The 22,884-nt window shown below is 41.8% G+C and overlaps 1 protein-coding gene across 1 annotated transcript; it reads left to right on the top strand.

The window, feature by feature from the left end:
- Window positions 1–1,429: 1,429 nt before the first annotated feature.
- Window positions 1,430–22,430, top strand: UBE2A (ubiquitin conjugating enzyme E2 A). The gene is made up of 6 exons (XM_056539506.1): window positions 1,430–1,789; window positions 1,941–2,021; window positions 15,662–15,687; window positions 19,396–19,485; window positions 20,863–20,951; window positions 21,048–22,430. Exons 1-6 carry the CDS (start codon window positions 1,746–1,748, stop codon window positions 21,174–21,176), a joined length of 459 nt encoding a protein of 152 aa, XP_056395481.1. The 5' UTR covers window positions 1,430–1,745; the 3' UTR covers window positions 21,177–22,430.
- Window positions 22,431–22,884: the final 454 nt, after the last annotated feature.

The following is a 22,884-nucleotide window of genomic DNA, read 5'->3' as shown; positions in this document are numbered from 1 at the left end:
GGGAGGGGGCGTGAACCTCCTCCCTCCCCTTGCTCTGCCCTCCCCCAGTTCTAGCTTTGGAAATCTTCGGAGAGCTGGGGGAGGAGCGGACGCATAGGGCTGCCGCCGGAAAGCCCTGTGTGTATAGAGATCGAGGAATACGCAGCGTATTTCCCGCTGCTGACATAAATTTTACGCAGCGTCAAATACGCTGCGTATATGCCCTGTGGGAACGCACCCTTAGGCTAAATTTCCACTTGGTTTTTTTCTGGCAGTTTTTGGAATACTGCTACTACAGTTTTTGAGCCAAAGTCAGAAGTGGATCCATAAGGGCGGAGAAGTATAAGTCCTTCCTTTATATGTCCTATTCCTTTTGAATACACTTCTGGCTTTGCCTCAAAAACTGCAGTGGTAGATTTCCAAAAACTGCCAGAAAAAAACCAAGTGGAAACTTAGCCTTAATAGCAAAAGATTCCGTATAACTTATTATTAATTGATCTGAGGGTTCGATCACACTACTTTCTTGCCCCCATTAATCATATCCATCAGCATCCTGCCAAAAATGGGATTCTGATGTATACTCTTAAGGAAGCAGGAACCCAGTGTGATTATACCCTCAGATCAATAAATTACAAGTTATATTGAATTGACTTCTATGGCTGAACAGAGTCACCGCTCATGGACGCTTCGGTAAGCGGACTCATAACGGGGCTGTTGCACTTTCGAAATAGCAATTTCATCCAGAAAGGAGTCATTATGTGACTCTGTTTGACTATAGAAGTGAATAAGGACCGCTGTTCCATTAACAGTATAAGCCGGCATCACATTTTCTGCGGGACGCAAAGGGATACAAGAACATAGTGTGATCATACCCTGACCCTCTAACATTCTGGGCTTAGGAGACCAGTGGGCGGTCCTAATTAGGGACTGACAGCTATATACCTTATATAAGGAAGGGTGTCAATCACTGTGTAGGACCGCCCACTGGACTCCTATGCCCAAACCTCTAGCACAGGTGTAAACAGTTTCACGTGAGAGTAAAATGGTGGCATTTTTTCATGAGACAGTAGCTATGTTAGGCCTAACTGAAAGGTTGCAGTATACATATGAGATGTTTCAGCAATATGGCCATGCAACGTGATTTCAGAGACATTTAGACTTTTCTTTAGCTTTCACTTAATGTCTACATATAGTACACAGAAAACAGTCCCTGTCTGCACTAAGACATAACGTAAATCATTCTCGATGGGCGGTAACGAATGACGTCATGTTGGTGGAGCAGCTGTTTAGATGACAACACTATGCGGCTCGTACCATGCGTGCCACAGGAGGTAAATAATTTCTTGATCGATACCAGCATATTATTATTACCAAGAATGGGAACCTTATTGCTTTGACTTGAGTGTAAAAGTATTTTTCATATGTTATGATTCATATACAGCTGACGAAACTTTGCTAGAATATTCAGAAGTCCGTTGTCTAAAACGCGACCACCCCTGTAAAAAATGGATCAGGCCGAAGCGCAGGACTTGTTTTTCTTTCTGTCGCCGTGTAATCACAGATCCCTCCGCCAGGGTCGGCAGCTCCCGGAAGAGAGGTTAGGCTCCTGCCGCCGGCCTTGCTGCTCCTTCTTCGTGGTTCCCGGAGCTCATTTCCGCGATATTTCGGGCGAGGGGCGGATAGAGCCGGTGAATACGTCGAGTTTACTTCTCCCTTTCCGTTATTTTCACAGTCTTTATTCTATTTATTTCCGGTAACAGTGACAAATGTCAACTCCAGCGAGACGGCGCCTTATGAGAGATTTTAAAAGGTATGTGTGGACTATGTAATGGCGTCTGCCCGCGGGGAGTGATTCGGCGGAGCCGCAGCTGCGGGAGGAGGCGGGGGGGGGGGGGGGGGGGGGGGGGGGCTGTGGTTGTGTAACCCCCGAGCTCATGCTGTGTCCCCGGATGTCTCCACAGGCTTCAAGAGGATCCCCCCGCAGGAGTGAGTGGCGCCCCCTCCGAAAACAACATCATGGTGTGGAATGCAGTTATATTCGGGTAAGGAGGAACCCCAACTACAAGAGATCCAGGATTGTGACACTATTTTTGTGTTTCCCAACCAGCCTGCCTCCAGCTGTTGCAACACTACACCTCCCAGCATGCCCGGACAGCCAACGGCTGTCCGGGCATGCTGGGAGTTGTAGTTTTGCAACAGCTGGAGGCACTATGGGAAACCCGGCACTATAGTAAGGCCCTGTTGACATCGGAGTCTCCACAGGAATACTGGACAAAATGGTCCCAAAACCAGAACTCCATGCAATACCTACTACAGTCCCTCAACATACGATGGTAATTCGTTCCAAATGACCCATCGTTTGTTGAATCCATCGTATGTTGAGGGATTTGTGCAATGTAAAAAGTGCATTTAATACTGACCTGTCCCCGCCGCTCCGGACCGCGTCCTCACCGCTCCGGACCGCGTCCTCACCGCTCCCGATGCTGTCCCAGGGGCTACCGATGCTGTCCCGCTGCTCCGGTGTCGTCTTCGGGATCCTCCGGCTTTTTCCGCATCTTCTCTGGTGTCGGGGCCTCGCTTTCTGGTGACGTTATTACGCTGCTGTGTCGGGACGGCGTGCGTAGCGACGTAATAACGACGCCGGAAAGCGAGGCCCGATCAGCTGTGAGGACAGCTGGAGGTCCCTTACTGTACTCCGTACCGTCCATTCGTCGCTCCTTTACTGCTGCTAGCCATGGCATGCATTAGTAAAGGAGCGCAGATAACACTGATCTATGCTATGCTATGGCATATCATTGATCAGTGTATGCAATCTGCAGATTGCATGTAATAGTGCCCTATGGGGACTAAAAAAAACTGGAAAAAAAATAAATATATAATAATGTGGATTAACCCCTTCCCTAAGTTTAAATCACCCCCTCCCCCCTTAAATAAAATAATCTTTAAAAAAAATATAAAAGCCCTTCCTCTAATAAAAACTAAAAATAAAAAATAAATCCTTTGTTCCATAAAAAAAAAAACCCTGTCACATGACATAGAAAAAAGTATCGGTAATTGGTATTGGTGAGCGATGACGCAAACAGATGGGGCAGAGTCACAGCCGGAGCAATGGGGAGCTACAGGAGCTGGCAAGCACAAGTTCCCACCCAGGGGATTACTTGCGGGGCGGCCAGGGGGACTTTATAACTTAATATCCTCACCATCCCTGGGGGGCAAAAACTTCCCCCGGGGTGGTGAGGGTACCGATTTTAGCATATAGAACGCGTTGTCAAGCATTAAATATGCTAAAAGCTGTATAGCGGTATATGGCTATAGCTGGGTATGCACCAGTGCTGTCTTTAGCATTCTTCTCTAGTGGGGAAAAAAAATGGCGCTCCCTTTTTACTCTGGGCAGGACAGGCGCTCAACAGATTTCACTGACTGTAACAGGGGGGAGGGGGGGGGGGAAGGGGACCCTTAAGTCATATTTCCCATATACATAGCATGATAAGAATCGACAGAACCAAATCATCCGTAGGCCTGGTACCATGCCCCATTTCATGCATTGGGTCACCTGATGGGATGCAGAGTACATCCGATCCAGCTTGTTGCCTCTAGCGTTCTTATGCGGGATGGCTCTGGATCTCGAACTTATGGTGCCTTCTGTTTATGAATGCCAGTTCAGTATGCAGATTCTTGTGTTACAGTATTATATTCTGTCAGGTGCTGGAACTGTTGGGCTGGGTCCACACTACGTTTTGTCCCATACGGGAGCGCATACGGCAGGGGGGAGCTAAAAGCTCGCGCTCCCGTATGTGACCGTATGCGCTCCCGTATGCCATTCACTTCAATGAGCCGACCGGAGTGAAACGTTCGGTCGGCTCATTTTTGCGCCGTATGCGCTTTTACAACCGGACCTAAAACTGTGGTCAACCACGGTTTTAGGTCCGGTTGTAAAAGCGCATACGGCGCAAAAATGAGCCGACCGAACGTTTCACTCCGGTCGGCTCATTGAAGTGAATGGCATACGGGAGCGCATACGGTCACATACGGGAGCGCAAGCTTTTAGCTCCCCCCTGCCGTATGCGTTCCCGTATGGGACAAAACGTAGTGTGGACCCAGCCTTAAACTGGAGTGTAAGGGTCTATTCATATGTACAGTATTCTGCGCAGATTTGATGCTCAGGATTTGTCATTCAGCTTACATTGAAACCTGCAGCAGAAAATCCTGTGCATCAAATCTGCGCAGAATACTGTACATGTGAATAGACCCTAAAGGGGTTGTCCAGGACTATAGAGTTAATTTCTTTCAAAAACAGTGCCACACTTGTTCTTAGGTTGTGTGTGGTGCTGTTTTTGGAAGAAATTAGCTCTGTTTTTATAATCCTGGACAACCCCTTTTAAGTCATCTGAGACTAAATTTGGAACATTTTACCAAAATGCAGGAAAAGAATGAGCTTGGATGACTCCATATTTATGCATGTATTAAAATCTGCCATTATAGACATTTTATTTGTGAACGCCTGCCCATCCCACTGTGGCACCCATACAGCACCCAAGAGTATGGTGCCCGAAGCCTATCATGTACAATAAGAGCGGTATGTGATACCCTTCAGATATCATACAATTGTGACAAACTGTACTACATGGCATGGAATATCTTGTTCTTCATGTGTTCATATCGGGTCAAAAAGGATATTGCAAGGTACTCTTGTTTTTTAGACTTATGTGATTCTTAGGTTGGCCATAACCATTAAAGGGGGTCTCTAAAATGTGGACAAAATAGGGATATAAAAATAGAAGGGAGGAATATGTGCAACATAGATGAAGCCTGGACTATAAATGGGCCTAATGGGCGAGCAGGGGTACAAGATTAAGGCAATTTTTTTTTCATCTCTTGCTAACTACAGTTTTTTTATAGGTTTACCTATTCGTGGGGTTTTTGAGTTACAAACAACCAGTTTAGGCTAGTAATAGGAAGTAGCTGCCCAAACTGCCATAGACCTGCCTGTCTGCCCACAGGGCTTTTCTATTTTGGGAGCAAAAGCAAGTAACGTCTATCTCTATTTATCTGGGATGGAACAATAAGTTGGTCTGACCCCTAGTTCTAACTGCAGATGACTTGGTAGATGTCATAACCTACCAATATTGCCATGATCCTCCATAATAAAGCCTCGTATTGGCAACTTTATGTATTTAGGGGGTTAAGACCACTTTAGTGCTATCTGTTAGTGTCTGTGGTAGGCTGCTATTGATAAAACCTGATAGCAGTGTGTTGGTCTGCAAAATAAAGAGACAGCACATATAAAATAAAGACAATTCATAAGTTTCCCATTGGTTTGTTTCTACAGCTCCTACGCAGTCTCCATGGTAACAGACAACATACTCAATGTAGTCTGTCCCTGCAGCCACATTTCCTTCTTTCTGTTCACAATTTCTTGTTCCGAATGTATGTTAGCTCAAAGTGTGTGTGTGTGTGTGTGTGTGTGTGTGGGTGGGGCGGGGGGGGGGGGGGACGTCAAAAGTACTCGATTTCTTGATTATACTAGTTTGTTTGCTAACTGTAACCATGAAGATACATAGCAACAACTCTGTGTGAAAAATCCATCATGGGAACATGGTCGAAGACTAAATAAAAAATAGTAATTTAACTTCTACAGCAGTTGACAAGCTGTATATAGCCCCCTTTTAAATTGTCATAAAATCCTATTGTCCATTGTTTTGATGGGGCTCCAAAAAGAAGTATCTGCTGCATACAGGTCACACCTCATTGTGCGATTCCTGCTGAATTGGTCATTGTACTCACCAGTAATAACTAGTGCTAAACTTTACACACAACTCTCATAGTCCCTGTGGTGTTGGTGTTCAGGAGTAAGAGAAAAAGTACCTTACTCTTATATTGCTATGTATCGCTTATCATGCTTCATGCTCTGGTATGTGATGCCCGGGCTGTTGTATGTAGAGGCCTAGTTATATGATTAGGCTCAGGCCCCGTTTATATAGTCATACTAGTGGAGTACCTGACGTTGCCCGGTTTATCCTTCCTAATCCTTTTTGGGTAGGAAAATCAACAAAGGAGGAAGCTTTTGACTTCATGTCCTGTCCCCCTGCATGGGACTTGAAACAAAAACCCATTTTTTATAGAAGGGTGTAGTTAAGGGTTAATTTAACCCCTTAAGGACCAAGCCCATTTTCACCTTAAGGACCAGTGTGTTTTTTGCACATCTGACCACTGTCACTTTAAGCATTAATAATTCTGGGATGTTTTTACTTTTCATTCTGATTCCGTGACATATTCTCCTTTTAGTGGTGTATTTTCGTCCATACTTGCTTCCTTTCTTGGTGGAAAAATTCCAAAATTTGATGAAAAAATTTAAAATTTTTACATTTTCCTAACTTTGAAGCTCTCTGCTTGTAAAGAAAATAGACATTCCAAATAAATTATATATTGGTTCACATATACAATATGTCTACTTTTATATTTTCATCATAAAGTTGATATGTTTTTTTTTTACTTTTGGAAGACATCAGAGGGCTTCAAAGATCAGCAGCAATTTTCCACAAAATTTTCAAAATCAGAATTTTTCAGGGACCAGTTCAGTTTTGAAGTGGATTTGAAGGGCCTTCATATTAGAAATTCCCCATAAATGACCCCCATTATAAAAACTGCATCCCTTTTAAAGTATTCAAAATGACATTCAGTAAGTGTTAATCCTTTAGGTGTTTAACAGGAATAGCAGCAAAATGAAGGAGAAAACTAAAAAAAACTCAATTTTTTTTACTCATGTTCTTGTAGAACCAGTTTTTGAATTTCTACAAGGGGTAATAGGAGAAAAAGCCCCCAAAAATTTCGAACCCAATTTCTCTCGAGTAAGAAAATATCTTTGTGTGTGTGTGTGTGTGTGTGTGAAGTGTTTGGGCGCAGTAGAGGGCTCAGAAGAGAATGAGTGACACTGGGATTTTGGAGAGTGAATTTTGCTAAAATGTTTTTTTTTGGGTGCATTTCGCATATAGGAAACCCCTATGGCGCCAGAACAGCAAAAACAAAAAACACATGGCATACTATTTTTGAAAACTACACTCTTCAAGGCACATAACAAGGGGTCCAGTGAGCCTTAACACGCCGCAGATGTTTGATGACTTTTGCGTTAGTAAGATGAGTAAATATATATATTTTTTCACTAAAGTGCGTTTTTCCCCCAAATTTACCAATTTTACCTAAGGGTAATGGGAGAAAATGCCCCCCAAAATTTGTAACCCCATCTCATCCGAGTATGGAAATACCCCATGTTAGGACGTAAAATGCTCTGCGTGCGAACTACAATGCTCAGAAGAGGAGTCACATTTGGCTTTTGGAAAGCAAATTTGCTGAAATGGTTTTTGGGGGGCATGTTGCATTTAGGAAACCCCTATGGTGCCAGAACAGCAAAAAAAAAAACACATGGCCTACTATTTTGGAAACTACACCCCTCAAGGAATGTAACAAGGGGTACAGTGAGCCTTAACACCCCACAGGTGTTTAATTACTTTTGTTGGTGTAAATGAGAAAAAAAAATTTTCACTAAAATGCAGTCCCCCAAAAAAAAAAGTTTACAAATTTTTTAAAAGGGGTTATAGGAGAAAATGCCCCCCCAAAATTTGTAACCCCATTTCATGAGTAGGGAAATACCCCATACGTGGATGTAAAGTGCTCTGCGGGCAAACTACAGTGCTCAGAAGAGGAGGAGCGCCATTGAGCTTTTGGAGAGAGAATTTGTTTGGAATGGAAGTCAGGGGCCATGTTCATTTACAAAGCCCCCATGGTGCCAGAACAGTGGACCCCCCCACATGTGACGCCATTACATTTGTCATTTTCAGGGACCACCGTTCCAAAAATCTGTCAGACACCTGTGGGGCGTCAATTCTCACTGCACCCCTTATTACATTACGTGAGGGGTGTAGTTTCCAAAATGGGGTCATATGTGGGGGGGGGGGGGTTTCATTGTTCTGGCACTATGGGGGCTTTTTAACCCCTTAAGGACCGGGGTTTTTTCCATTTTTGCATTTTCGTTTTTTGCTCCTTGCCTTTAAAAAATCATAACTCTTTCAATTTTGCACCTAAAAATCCATATGATGGCTTATTGTTTGCACCACCAATTCTACTTTTTAATGACGTCAGTCATTTTGCCCAAAAATCTACGGTGAAATGGGAAAAAAAATCATTGTGCGACAAAATAGAAAAAAAAACGCTGTTTTGTAACTTTTGGGGGCTTCCGTTTCTACGTAGTACATTTTTCGGTAAAAATGACACCTTATCTCTATTCTGTAGGTCCATACGATTAAAATGATACCCTACTTATATAGGTTTGATTTTGTCGGACTTCTGGAAAAAATCATAACTACATGCAGGAAAATTAATACGTTTAAAATTGTCATATTCTGACACCTATAATTTTTTTATTTTTCCGTGTATGGGGCGGTATGAGGGCTCATTTTTTGCGCCGTGATCGGAAGTTTTTAACGGTACCATTTTTGCATTGATAGGACTTATTGATCAAAAAGTGACCAAAAATGCACTATTTTGGAATTTGGGATTTTTTTGCGCGCACGCCATTGACCGAGCGGTTTAATTAATGATATATTTTTATAATTCGGACATTTCCGCACGCGGTGATACATATATGTTTTTATTTTTATTTACACTGTTTTTTTTTTTTTTATTGGAAAAGGGGGGTGATTCAAACTTTTAATAGGGGAGGAGTTAAATGATCTTTATTCACTTTTTTTTTTCACTTTTTTTTTTTTTACAGTGTTATAGGTCCCATAGGGACCTATAACACTGCACACACTGATCTCCTATGCTGATCACTGGTTTCTCATAAGAAACCAGTGATCAACGATTCTGCCGCATGACTGCTCATGCCTGGATCTCAGGCACTGAGCAGTCATTCGGCAATCGGACAGCGAGGAGGCAGGTAGGGGCCCTCCCGCTGTCCTGTCAGCTGTTCGGGATGCCGCGATTAGCCGCGGCTATCCCGAACAGCCCGACTGAGCTAGCCGGGAACTTTCACTTTTAGCCGCGCGGCTCAGCTCTGAGCGCGCGGCTAAAGGGTTAATAGCGTGCGGCGCCGCGATCGGCGCTGCACGCTATTAGAGGCGGGTCCCGGCTTCACTATGACGCCGGGCCCGCCGTGATATGACGCGGGGTTACTGTGTAACCCCGCGTTATATCAGAAGAGCAGGACCAAGGACGTACCGTTACGTCCTTGTTCCTTAAGGGGTTAAACACATGGCCTTCAATTCCGGACAAATTTTCTCTCCAGAAGCCCAATGGCGCTCCTTCTCTTCTGAGCATTGTAGTGCATCGGCAGGGCACTTTACATCCACATATGGGGTTCTACACACATTACTCAGAAGGAATAGGGTTACAAATTTTTGGGGGGCTTTTTTCTTATTTTCCCTTGTGAAAATGAAAAAAAAACACCAGCATTTATTTTCCCATCCAACTTTAATGAAAATTCCTGTGAGGTGTTAAGGCTCACTATACCCCTTGTTCCGTTCCGTGAGGGGTGCAGTTTCCAAAATGGGGTCACGTGGGTATTTTTTTGCGTTTATGTCAGAACCGCTGTAAAATCAGCCAGAGCATTTTACGCCCACATATGGGATATTTCCGTACTCAGGAGAAATTGCGTTACACATTTTGGGGGCTTTTTATTTTTATTTCCTTTTTTTCCTTTTTACCTCTTGTGAAAATAAAAAGTATGGGGCAACAACAGCATTTTAGTGTAAAAAAAATTTTTTTTTTTACACCAACAGGCTGGTGTAGACCCCAACTCTTCCTTTTCATAAGGAGTAAAAGGAGAAAAAGCCCCCAAAATTTGTAGTGCAATTGCTCCCGAGTACGGAAATACCCTATATGTGGCACTAAACTGTTGGCTTGAAATACGACAGGGCTCCAAAGTGAGAGTGCCATGCGCATTTGAGGACTAAATTATGGGTTGCATAGGGGTATTCTACGCCAGTGATTCCCAAACGGGGCTTCTCCAGCTGTTGCTAAACTCAATGCTGGGAGTTGTTTTTGCAACAGCTGGAGGCTTTATTGGGGGACAGTGTACCCTTTTTTTTTTTTTTTTGTTAGTGTAGTGTTTATAGGGTACATTCACACTGGCGGGGGTTTACAGTGAGTTTTCCCGCTAGGAGTTTATGCTGCGTCAGAAAATTTGCCGCAGCTCAAACTTGAAGAAGGAAACTCACTGTAAACCCCCCCCCAGGTGTGAATGTACCCTCCAGCTGTTGCAAAACTACAACTCCCAGCATGCACTGACAGACCGTGCATGCTGGGAGTTGAACTTTTGCAACAGCTGGAGGCACACTGGTTGGAAAACCTTCAGTTTGGTTCTGTTTGCCTAACTCAGTATTTTCCAACCAGTGTGCCTCCAGCTGTTGCAAAACTACAACTCCCAGCATGTTCTGATCACCGAAGGGCATGCTGGGAGATGTAGTTATGCAGCAGCTGGAGGTACGCAACTACAACTCCCAGCATGCCTAGACAGCTTTTTGGGCATGCTGGGAGTTGTAGTTTTGCTACAGTTTAGAGACCACTGTATAGTAGTCTCAAAACTGTAGCCCTCCAGATGTTGCTAGGCAGCTACTCACCGGCTTCTGTAGGGGGATCGGGGGTGTCTTGGGCAACCCCGATCCCCTTATTTTCCGTGTCACCAGAGACCTGTGTGACTCGGAATCACCGCAAATTGCTGGTGTGAATTCATCCTGGTCCGGTCCCCGCCCGGTGGGGACTGAAAGTCCCCTAAGTGGTTGAAGTTTTTTTAAAACTGTAAAGTAATTTACAAATCTGTTTTAAGGATAGTTTCAGATAGCGGGTGGTCCGACCGCAGGGACCCCCTGCAATCTCTTGTACGGGGTCCCGGCAGCCCGCGGGAAGGGGGCATGTTGACCACCGCACAAAGCAGCAGCTTACACTCCCCCTCAATACAGCTCCTATGGGAGATCTGCCTTTAGCAATCTCCGGCTCTGCCATAGCGCTGTATTGAAGGGGCGTGTTGGCTGCTGCTTCGTGCGGGGGTCAACCCCCTGTACGAGAAATTGCAGGGGGTCCCAGCAGTCGGATCCCCCACTATCTGAAACTTATCCCCTATCCTTAGGATAGGGGATATGTTTTTCAGGACTGGATATCTCCTTCAACTTTCTGGGACCAGTTGATATTTAAAAAAATTAATAAATGTTTTCCACTGGAGTACCCCTTTTAACTATTATATAAAATTTTATTTGACATATAAGTAACATGTGACTAGGTATTATTGAAATATCTTCAGCCGTACAGAAGTTATGTGGGAACATACATTTCCCATAGATTTGTATGGGACTTTGAACAAAAACCCCAACCCTGGCAAATGGGGGTGAGTAAGGGTTCTCACTGCACCCCTTATTACATTACGTGAGGGGTGTAGTTTCCAAAATGGGGTCATATGTGGGGGGGGGGGGGTTTCATTGTTCTGGCACTATGGGGGCTTTTTAACCCCTTAAGGACCGGGGTTTTTTGCATTTTCGTTTTTTGCTCCTTGCCTTTAAAAAATCATAACTCTTTCAATTTTGCACCTAAAAATCCATATGATGGCTTATTTTTTGCACCACCAATTCTACTTTTTAATGACGTCAGTCATTTTGCCCAAAAATCTACGGTGAAATGGGAAAAAAAATCATTGTGCGACAAAATAGAAAAAAAAAAACGCTGTTTTGTAACTTTTGGGGGCTTCCGTTTCTACGTAGTACATTTTTCGGTAAAAATGACACCTTATCTCTATTCTGTAGGTCCATACGATTAAAATGATACCCTACTTATATAGGTTTGATTTTGTCGGACTTCTGGAAAAAATCATAACTACATGCAGGAAAATTAATACGTTTAAAATTGTCATATTCTGACACCTATAACTTTTTTATTTTTCCGTGTATGGGGCGGTATGAGGGCTCATTTTTTGCGCCGTGATCGGAAGTTTTTAACGGTACCATTTTTGCATTGATAGGACTTATTGATCAAAAAGTGACCAAAAATGCACTATTTTGGAATTTGGGATTTTTTTGCGCGCACGCCATTGACCGAGCGGTTTAATTAATGATATATTTTTATAATTCGGACATTTCCGCACGCGGTGATACATATATGTTTTTATTTTTATTTACACTGTTTTTTTTTTTTTTTTTATTGGAAAAGGGGGGTGATTCAAACTTTTAATAGGGGAGGAGTTAAATGATCTTTATTCACTTTTTTTTTTCACTTTTTTTTTTTTTTACAGTGTTATAGGTCCCATAGGGACCTATAACACTGCACACACTGATCTCCTATGCTGATCACTGGTTTCTCATAAGAAACCAGTGATCAACGATTCTGCCGCATGACATTGCTGTGCCCCAGTCCATGTGTTTGGCCCTATTCTTTAGAATAACTTCTGTCCTGTGGTTATAATAATTATATATGTAGACTCTAGTCAGGTCTGAAATAGTTACATTCTTTGCTAGGGACCATAGTCCTGTGATGGGACCTGGCTTATTGTATAAAGGAAAGTATGGTAGTGGGGCATTTTGTCCCCCCTCCTGGGACACTGCAGGTTTTCAGACTAGTGCAGATCGGCATAAGTGCTAAAAGTCCATCTGTGAGGTACCTGGACCACAAAGAATGTGAATCTGGAGGTTTGCAGCCTTAGGGACACCTAGGCTATGTTCACACAGTGCAATGTCTGCACAAAAAATTTCTGTGCAGACATTCTACAGACAGTGGAGTTCCGGTGTAGTCTCATAGATGGTAATGCTTTTCATAGCAGAATCCACAAAAACATTGAATGCCAGAATCAGGATTTAAGAATTCTGTGTCCACAGAGCAGTAGAATCCTATTGAAATTAGTTAGTCTCTGCTTTATGCGAAATTCCGCACCGATGTTCTACCGTGTGAACTTAGCCTAGGTCCACCCTGAGGAATTTACATGCAGAAATCTGTAAAGTGCCATTGACTTCAGTGGTCTTTCTGCTTCTTTGTTCACACTGAGGAATTTCAGAGGCAGAATTTCCAACAAGAAATTGTATTCCATCAGGAGATAGAACATGTTCATTCTTCTAGCTGATCAGTCAATGGGACTTTATATTTCCTAACAAAATAAGTTTTGAGTGGAATAGACGTTGAATTTCCTAGTTAGCATTCCACGCCAACTAGGTTATGTCACCGTGAACATACCCTTAAAAGGGAAGATTGTAGCCTGTGTGAGGAATACATTTGTTGGCTGTTGTGTTGGGTGGCTGGTAGTAAACCTGTATAGACAGGGACGAGATCTGCATAGTCCAGTGTTAGCCAAAGAGGGTGCCTCCATGTGTTGCAAAACTACAACTCCCAGCATGCCTGGATAGCTAAAGGCTGTCCAGCCATGCTGGGAGTTGTAGTTTTTTAACATCTGGAGGCACCCTGGTGTGAATGCTGTATTTTTGTTGGCTACTGAAAATTATAGACAGTAGAAGCGCCCCCCCCCCCCCCCAACTGCTTGTATGTTTGTTGTACCTGCAGGAGTTTGGTTACAAGGGCCGGTCATATGTGAGCGTGAATTGTTTACTACTTGTCAGTTCCTGCCCCACCCACTACTTTTCCTTATCTCAGGGTTTCTATGAAAATACAGAAACCCTGAAAGCAGCTGTGAGTGTTTTTCAGGAAATTCTTTTAGATATTTAATAGCAGAATTCCTTCTGTGTTGGTATTACATTGTGTTTATGCAAACCAGGCCTTTATCATCATGCTATTTCACTTAAAGATATAACTGTTTTGTGCTGTTTTATTCCGTTCTGTTATTGGTAAATTGTGTCTTTCAGAACCCTTGGCTTTAACAGGGTCTGCAGAGTTTCTGGCATGGTGTCGGATGATTTACCAGACAGTAGAGATGCAACATGTTCTTATAATTTGTTCCCCAGTGGAACCTCATCTCCACATAAGAGTAGAAGATAGTCATGGCAGTCAATGTTGGCACCCCTGAAATTTTTCTAAAACATGAAGTATTACAGAAAAGGATTGCAGTAACACATGTTTTGCTATACACATGTTTATTCCCTTTGTGTGTATTGGAACTAAAGCAAAAAGGGAGGGAAAAAAAAGCAAATTGGACATAATGTCACACCGAACTTAAAAAGTGGTCTGGACAAAATTATTGGCACCCTTTCAAAATTGTGGAAAAATAAGATTGTTTCAAGCATGTGATGCTCCTTTAAACTCACCTGGGGCAAGTAACAGGGCAATATAAAAATCCCACCTGAAAGCAGATAAAAAGGGGAGAAGTTCACTTATTCTTTGCATTGTGTGTATGTGTGTCACACTAAGCATGAACAACAGAAAGAGAACTGTATGAGGACTTGAGAGCCAAAATTGTGGACAAAATATCAACAATCTCAAGGTTACAAGTCCATCTCCAGGCATCTAGATTTGCCTTTGTCCACATTGTGCAACATTATCAAGAAGTTTGCAACCCATGGCACTGTAGCTAATCTCCCTGGGCCTGTCAACGCAGGATAGTCTGGATGGTGGATAAGCAGCCCCAAACAAGTTCCAAAGATATTCAAGCTGTCCTGCAGGCTCAGGGCGCATCAGTGTCAGCGCAAACTATCTGTTGACATTTAAATGAAATGTAACTCTATGGCAGGAGACCCAGGAGGACTCCACTGCTTATACAGACATAAAGCAAGGCTACATTTTGCCAAAATGAACTTGAGTAAGCCAAAATCCTTCTGGGAAAACTTCTTGTGGACAGATGAGACAAAGATAGAGCTTTTTGGTAAAGCACATCATTCTAGGGTTTACAGAAAACAGAATGAGGCCTACAAAGAAAAGAACACAGTAACTACAGTGAAATATGGTGGCGGTTCAATGATGTTTTGGGGTTGTTTCGCTGCCTCTGGCACTGGGTGCCTTGAATGTGTGCAAGGTATCATGAAATCTGAGGATTACCAACGCATTTTGAGTCGCACTGTACAGCAAAGTGTCAGAAAGCTGGGTTTGCATCCGAGATTTTGGGTCTTCCAGCAGGACAATGACCCCAAAAATATGCCAAAAAGCTCCCAGAAATGGATGGCAAAAAAGCGCTGGAGAGTTCTGAAGTGGCAGCAATGAGTCCAAATCCCATTGAACACCTGTGGAGAGATTTTAAAATTGCTGTTGGGAAAAGGCGCCTTCCAATAAGAGAGGTTTTATTGATGGTTATAGGAAGCGACTGATTTCAGTTATTTTTTCCAAAGGGTGTGCAACCAAATATTAAGTTAAGTGTGCTAATAATTTTGTCCAGCCAATTGTTGGAGTTTGGTGTGACATTATGTCCAATTTGCTTTTTTTTCCCTCCCTTTTTTTGGTTTAGTTCCAAAACACACAAAGGGAATAAACATGTGTATAGCAAAACATGTGTTACAAACATGTGTTAATCCTTTTCTGTGAGAAATACTTCACTTTTTTTTTTTTTTTTCTAGAAAAATTTCAGGGGTGCCCACATTTACAGCACTGTAGTTAAATATTTGGATCTTTCATAACCCAAAATTATACTTGCATTGGGTTCTAAAGTGAAGGGGTTTGGGAACTCAGCGTACTTTATTTATTTATTTTTTTTCTCCTCAAATCTTTAGACATTTAAATGTGTAATACTTTTTATCAGTCATTTTCTAATCTTTTTTGTTTTCTTCCCCCACAGACCAGAAGGAACTCCATTTGAAGATGGTAAGTAAATGGAGCACCCCCTTCAGTGAATGTTTCTCTCTTAAATTGCATTGCATTCTTTATTAAATACAAGCATCTTAAAATAATGTATACAGTATCTGCATGCGGTATTCCACCTTAGAAATTTATTTCATATCCATAGGACATGCTGAAACCTAGAAGGGGCTTTTTCCTGAAACTGTTGCCACAAAGATGAAAGCATACAATTATCTAAAATGTATTTTATATGCTGTGTAATTCTTCCTTGACTGGACAGATTGAAGAATTTCACAAATTGACTTGTGACCTACTATGACAGAGAATTGCTGCAAGAATATGGAGGGGTATCCACATTGGCATATTCACACAGTTGTGTGGATTATGCAGCAACTTTTGTTGCAATTTAAAATAAAAACCTGGTTAAGGCTGTATTCACATCTCGTTTTTGCAATACGGTTGCCGTATCTGGTTTAATTGAAAAAAAAAAAACTATCGAACCGTATTGCAAACCATATATATATAATATATTTAATTTATTTTTAATTTTTTTCATTGTAAACCGTATGCCAACCGTAGCATCAGGTTGTGTACGTTTTGCATCATTTACGGTTGTATACGGTTTTTAACGGTACACCAAACCGTAGTCTACTAGGGTTTTGTGTCCCGGTCAAAAACCATATCCAACCTGTATACGGTTATTTTAAAATGAAGTTCTATGGTAACCGTATTGAACCGTATGTGCATACGGTTACATCTGGTTTGCACAATACTGTTTTTTGTTTTTTGGTTTTTTTTTAAATTTTTTTTGGGTGGGAAGTTCAATAAAAAAGAACTTTATTTAAAATGTTGACAGACAAACATAAAACCGTATCCATTTTTTTTTTTCAAGGAAAATATATTAAAACCTATGCAAACAGACATCCGTTTTCAAACCGTATACGGTTTAAAAACGTGATTAGGCATATACGGTTGCATACGTTTCGGTCCGGTTCGGAGACATACGCTTTTAGTACAGAAAGGGGATACGGCAACCGTATTGCAAAAACGAGATGTGAATGCTGCCTAAAAAAAAAGTGTTCCCATTCTCAGTCAATGTGTACCTGGCCTCCAGCAATGACATGTCATATATGTCTGCTACAGCTACTGATTGTATGCATCATCGCTGGAGGCCAGGCGGACGTAGAACTGCTGAGAAATCAGAGGCTAGCATTTTTATTTTTTTTGTGCGGGGTGTAGGGGCGGTGCTGGTGTGATCTTGTACATAATTTGTAACAAAATCTGCAGTATTTGATTTTTTTGTTATTGACTTTAGTAAGGGAATTTATAAATTTATATAGGCATTCTAGTTTTTGCTTATAAAGGGCAGCATAGGCATAAATTGGACATTATCAGAGAGATTCTTATGTATACCTTGTGCTCCGCCATCTATTTTCAGCCATTTCATTCATATTTTCTTATTAATATGGATGTCTGTGTTTTCCATGATGCCACTGGCTTTTCAGAGAGTGAGTGGAGTCGCATCACTGCAGGTCACCTAATCAGATCACCCTTATTAGGCTGCTGGCGTCCAGCCAGGAGAACTGCTAAGTCCCAAAAGTGGATTGGTGTAAACTCTCCTTATATGCAGCTTTGATGCATTTTCTTATTCAAACTGCATTTTTTTATTAAGAGAAATATTGCCATGACTTGAAGTCCTTTTGTGTGTTTTTGACTTTTTTTGTGTTTTTTTTTTCCTTTCTGTGTTGGCCATGTTTAAACTGCAAATCTAATTTTTTCCGCCACTTACTGTATTCCCTTCATATTTATCTGCATATCTGGATGGGAAAATCTACAGCATTTCTACCACCTGTAAACCTCACCAAAAAGTCACTGATCTCTTCAGTACTCGTAATATCAATATTTGTTTAGGTTAGTGCTTCTGAACTAGGGTGCTTCCAGCTTTTACAAAACTACAACCACCAGAATAGCCTTGAGAAACACTGGTCTAGGTACAGTGCATGTCCTTGTGGCTGAAACACTCGTGAACGCAATGACTATTGGGGGATCCGCATACATTCGGTTGTGTAGTGTATGCCACCTATGCCAGACACAATTTTTCAATAGTCTTACTAGATGTCAGGGTGCTGTCTGACTTCACAAGTTACTGATCAGAAGGGACTGAGGTAAAAGTTAAGAAATTGAAGCAGTTGCTCATGAGGATCATTCATATTCAGAACCATTAAAACAATTAAGGGCTTGATCTGATTGGTTGCCATCAGCAAGTGCTATACTTTAAAACCAGAGCCCACAATACGTATTCTCTAACACATGTTGTTGGCCTCCTATATAGGTGCGTATACTCTCTGTAGTTAACAGTGAAGTATTCCATGGATGTGATGAATATTAAAAAACAAATGCCATACGTTAAACACACTGCATCACACTGGGCGTTTATTTTGGCATTTACAGGAACCGGTCAGGCAACAAGAACAAATAGTTCTGTGCCGCGTAATTATTTCATTGTTGAAGTAGACGACTGCAGAGTACACAGCTGTGAGCTGACATTCTAGAGATCTCTCCACTAACACGTTATCTAAGTACTGTAAAATGAAGGCACAATGTATGAGGGTCACAGCTAATGGGTATGACATTTGTACCTTCAGTCCTTTTCTCGGCTCCTCAATGGGTGGGTGTCCATAGCCATATGTTATAGATGGAAGTAATTAGGGAGCAGAGGATTAATTTCAGCTCATTATACCCAAACATATTTTCAGTCTATGAATAGACTGGAGCGTATGGTGACTGCAGCGTGGGCAGTCATACGCCCAGCTACAGTATTTATTTACTAGACTTGTGCCTCTGTATTAAACATATAGACCTTGTAGGAAAATTATCATTGTATGGAGACTATATTTTTGCTCCAAATTTAATCAGTTACTTTTGTCGTGACATTTTGCAACTTTTAGGTGAGTCTCTACTCACGATTGCCTCCACACGCAAAAATGTGGAAAGAGTTCACCCAACATTTATAGATTTCCCCTTGTGTTTATTGTATCCATCATTAGTTTCTTACTTATGGTGGTTTTTGAGACTACATGTGCCTTGAAGCCCATATTTTGGAGGTTCTTTTGTATGCCTTGTGTGTTCCTGTTTTTGTTGAGTATGTGTTGTGTGGTCGGCCATCTTGATACCTTCCTTCCCTCAGATATGATCCATCTAACACAGACTACATTTCCTGTGATGCCTCGCAGGCATGGTAGGGTAGAGTCGCATACTGCCAATTTGCTGTATCTGTAGGAGTCCGTGGAGTTTTATAACTCTGCAGCTAATCCATGTAGGGACTCGACTACTTTACATCACTGCTCTCCTGCTTGCATATAGCATAACTGATCTCTTCAGCAGTACAACAGAGGGTGGGGTCATGACTAGGAGTACTTTACTAGCTTTATCGTCATAAATTGCATATAGTTCTGTTGTATGCTTTTGTGCCATAACTTGGTGTGTATTATACTGCATTTTCTATGGATATGGTGTCAGTCAGTGCCCACACAAGTACATACTGATCCCATGTTCCCTTCTATCTGATCACACTTCTTCTTCTGTGGTAATAGATGCAGTGGGTGCAAGCAGGGTTTGCAGAAATGTCTTTAGAAAGGATTTTTCTAGTTGCCATAGTGACATTGCGAATAGGATATGTCCAGTACTGTATGTATCGATATGTTTGTCATAATTTTTTTTTATTCTTTGTAGGAACGTTTAAACTCACAATAGAATTCACAGAAGAATATCCAAATAAACCACCCACAGTTCGATTTGTATCAAAAATGTTTCATCCGAATGGTAAATGTTAGGTTCATTTGTACTTTTTGGCATCCTGCAACTGACTGTATCTAGATAGGCTGCCCGAAATTACTGAATGGTAGAAAAATGTGGCGGTAACCACTGCTGTGTACGATAATCTGGATATATTGAAGGAGATGTCTCATGGATAAAAACTTAAACCCTACCTGAGGGCCCTTGCATTCTCCTGTATCGCGCCCCGGCTAGCTCCTGTATCGAGCCGGCACGCCCCCCTCCATATATCTCTATGGGAGAGCCATTCAGCTCTCCCATAGAGATATATGGAGGGGGCGTGGTGGCCTCTACTTTGGGCGGGGGTTGTGACGCTGCTCCAGGGGAGACTCGGGGCTCTCCTATCAGGAGATTGTGGGAGGCCCCAGCCCTCGGACCCCCAGCGAACTAAAACTTATCCTCTATCCTGTGGATAAGGGAAAAAGTTGTTATCCATGAGACTACTCCTTTAATCTATTTCTATAGACATTAGTTGAAAGTTTGGCACAAGAAAAAATAAAATTTGTCTATGATTGACAAGTCGTGGACCAAATATTATTCATGTTGGGAGGAGGATAGATGGGACCGATGGGGTTTCTCAGGCTGGCCTTACACCTTAAGATTTGCATTGGCTAAGATTTTACTCTGCCCCTGCCTAGAAATGTCGGGGAGAGAAGGGTCGGGCAGTTGGATTTAAACATTCTTTTTATTCTTGGAAGATAATCCATCTGCAGAGTTGTGTGGCAGCAGCTTATTTCAGTCTCCATTCAGTAGTCATACATGCTTGGCCAAAAGTATACATGTGTATGGGGGATGCTGGGAGAGAGAGCTGCCAGTTAAACAAGCATTTGGCTGCCTGCAATCTAATGGCCAGCATTGGATATGATCTAGAACTCAAGATAAGTGCATATTTGATAAGTGGGGTGTAATAAGGATATGTCATTTAATACTATTGGGGGAGATTATGCCAGTCTCACTTAGGGCCTTGATGCAGATTTTTGTGCTGAATTTTATATAGGGCAGTGTTGTTCTTTACCATTTTTAATAGGAAAATATATCATTAAAATTTCTGTCCAGATTGAGTAATATCTTTTAGTTATTGGCCTGAAATTTTCTAGGCACATTGGCCCAGATTTATCAAACTGTGTGAGAGAAAAAATAGGGATTTCCCCCCAGCAGCCAATCAGAGCTCAGCTTTCACTCTACCAGAGATCGTTAGCTGAGCGGTGATTGGTCGCTGTAGGAAAATCACTCATTTTTTCTGTCATAGTTTGATAAATCTGGGCCATTGTTCCTTTACACTTTAAAACTGAGGACAAAATATTGACAGTATAGTGTCCTAGCTATGGCTGTGCTTTACTTACACATGCATTACTTTCTCCTCAGTATATGCTGATGGCAGTATATGTTTGGACATTCTTCAGAATCGTTGGAGTCCAACATACGATGTTTCTTCAATTTTAACGTCTATACAGGTAGGTGCAGTTGTCATAGATGGTATATGTTGCATATTAATGCTATGGTACAAAATGTAACACACACTCTCCTTTTTCCTTTTTCTTTATTCGTAGTCACTGCTGGATGAACCAAATCCAAACAGTCCTGCAAACAGCCAGGCAGCTCAACTGTACCAAGAAAACAAGCGTGAATACGAGAAAAGGGTTTCCGCAATAGTGGAACAGAGTTGGCGTGACTGTTGACACTTGCCCTTGTATATGAACACTCTGATCAAGAGGAACCATTTATATATATGAAGTGTTTGAGTGATCTTCCTCTTGCTAGAATCTTTACATTTACATCAACTGAAAAATGGCTGTTGTGCTGTCACTGACTCCTTTAGCCCCAGCTGATGCTTTTTTCTTCTTCCCTCCCCCCCCCCCCCCCCCCCCCCATCCCCCCCACCCTCGGATACCTGAGAGCATTCGTGTTGAAAACAAATGTACTGTACGTGGGTTATTTGCAAAAGGTTACTATGTCTGATCAATCATTCACTGTTTTATCTTTTATACAAGAGCATCAACCACCATCTGTGTCTCTGCTGAATAAGGACTGACCAGTCTGCCAACAGACATGGACAATCGACTAGTAACACTGCTCATGTGCATGCTTAGTTTTTTTTTTATCTTTCATTATATTTTAAGTAATCTTCACATCCTGGATTTGTTGGTTGGGTAAAATATTGTTCTCAACTTCAGTGTTCTGTTTCTTTTCCACACTTCATAGATCACAAAGAACAGGCATGTTTGTTCCTTGTTCTTCAATTAGTGAAATTTAGGTTTTGGTTTTTTTTTTTCCCCCACCCCTGCAAAAAAAGAACAACTTTATGTACTTCCCCATAGGCTGCAGTTTTCATGCAGCCCTCTTGCACAAAAGCATTCGTGTTACCATAGTCTTACATGGACTTGCTTTATGCAGCTTGGAGGTGATCTTAAAGGGAAAAGATAGAGGGGCTGTCCATAATAGCCAAGCGGGTTGCTGCTTTTATTTTTCAAAGAACCTGAAAAATAAAGGCGTGAATCTGATTTTGACATTTCCTCTTATTCTAGTGCATATTAATCTAATGTGGTTTTACATCTAATCAAGTAATATACAGAATGGAAACAAAGTTTCCCGGAGTTAAAGTCCATGCAAAGTGCATAAACACAGTCACATTTGTGAGAGAATACTTACATTGAAATTTAAGGTCTAGTCTCCTTAGTGTGTTAATAGAGGATCACCATGTGTCAGGACCCCACATCATAGCAGATTCATAGATCGAGTTTGAGAATGTACAGATGACAGAAAAGGGTTTTCAATTCCTCCATTTTGTTTTCTAATGGAAGTTCAGTTTAGTTCTACTAAAAGAGCAAGTTCTGATGCGTTTTCACTTTCTACAAGTAACCCCATGTAAAACTGTACATCAAAAACTTGTAATAAAAAAAAAAAGTAACCTACCAATGTCTCCTATGTTTTGTTCCGGAGCTGTTCCTGAGAAGTGACAGAATGCTGGCTTGTTTACGTTTCCATGTGTCAATGGTCAGGAAGTTTCTGAACTGTTTGAAAATAACAAATATTCAAAGAATGTCAAAAATGTGATGAATCCTGACTGTTTTTCTGTGGATGTTCTTAGTATACTGTCTCATGTTCACAGGCAAAGACATTTCAGGACCGAATCGCTACTTCACTGACGACAAACCTCCGTGATTAAACTAGAACCTGGGAGCCATTATGAAGGTAGTGCCCACCTGTTGGTGTATGGGGCATTTACACTGAAACACTTGTTCAGTTGTGAACATGTAGCCCCCCACCAGCTTTGTTTTCATGTAACATTTCTGGTAGGTTGGCAATGGTTTCTCATCCGTTAAAATCCAACATGGATTTAGTTGTGACGCAGGACACTCTATGATAAAACTGACATTTTTATTGTTT

This window comes from Hyla sarda, chromosome 9 (assembly GCF_029499605.1).
Source record: "Hyla sarda isolate aHylSar1 chromosome 9, aHylSar1.hap1, whole genome shotgun sequence".
Lineage (NCBI taxonomy): Eukaryota > Metazoa > Chordata > Amphibia > Anura > Hylidae > Hyla > Hyla sarda.
The sequence above is the reverse complement of the archived record's forward strand: the minus strand, read 5'-3'. Positions and strand labels throughout refer to the sequence as shown.

Bases quoted from the DNA above. Each gene is read 5' to 3' on its own strand.
- UBE2A (XM_056539506.1), top strand. From the start codon at position 1,746: ATGTCAACTCCAGCGAGACGGCGCCTTATGAGAGATTTTAAAAG. The intron at 15,688-19,395 runs GTAAGTAAATGG...TATTCTTTGTAG, and splicing joins AGGAACTCCATTTGAAGATG to GAACGTTTAAACTCACAATA. The intron at 19,486-20,862 runs GTAAATGTTAGG...CTTTCTCCTCAG, and splicing joins AAAAATGTTTCATCCGAATG to TATATGCTGATGGCAGTATA.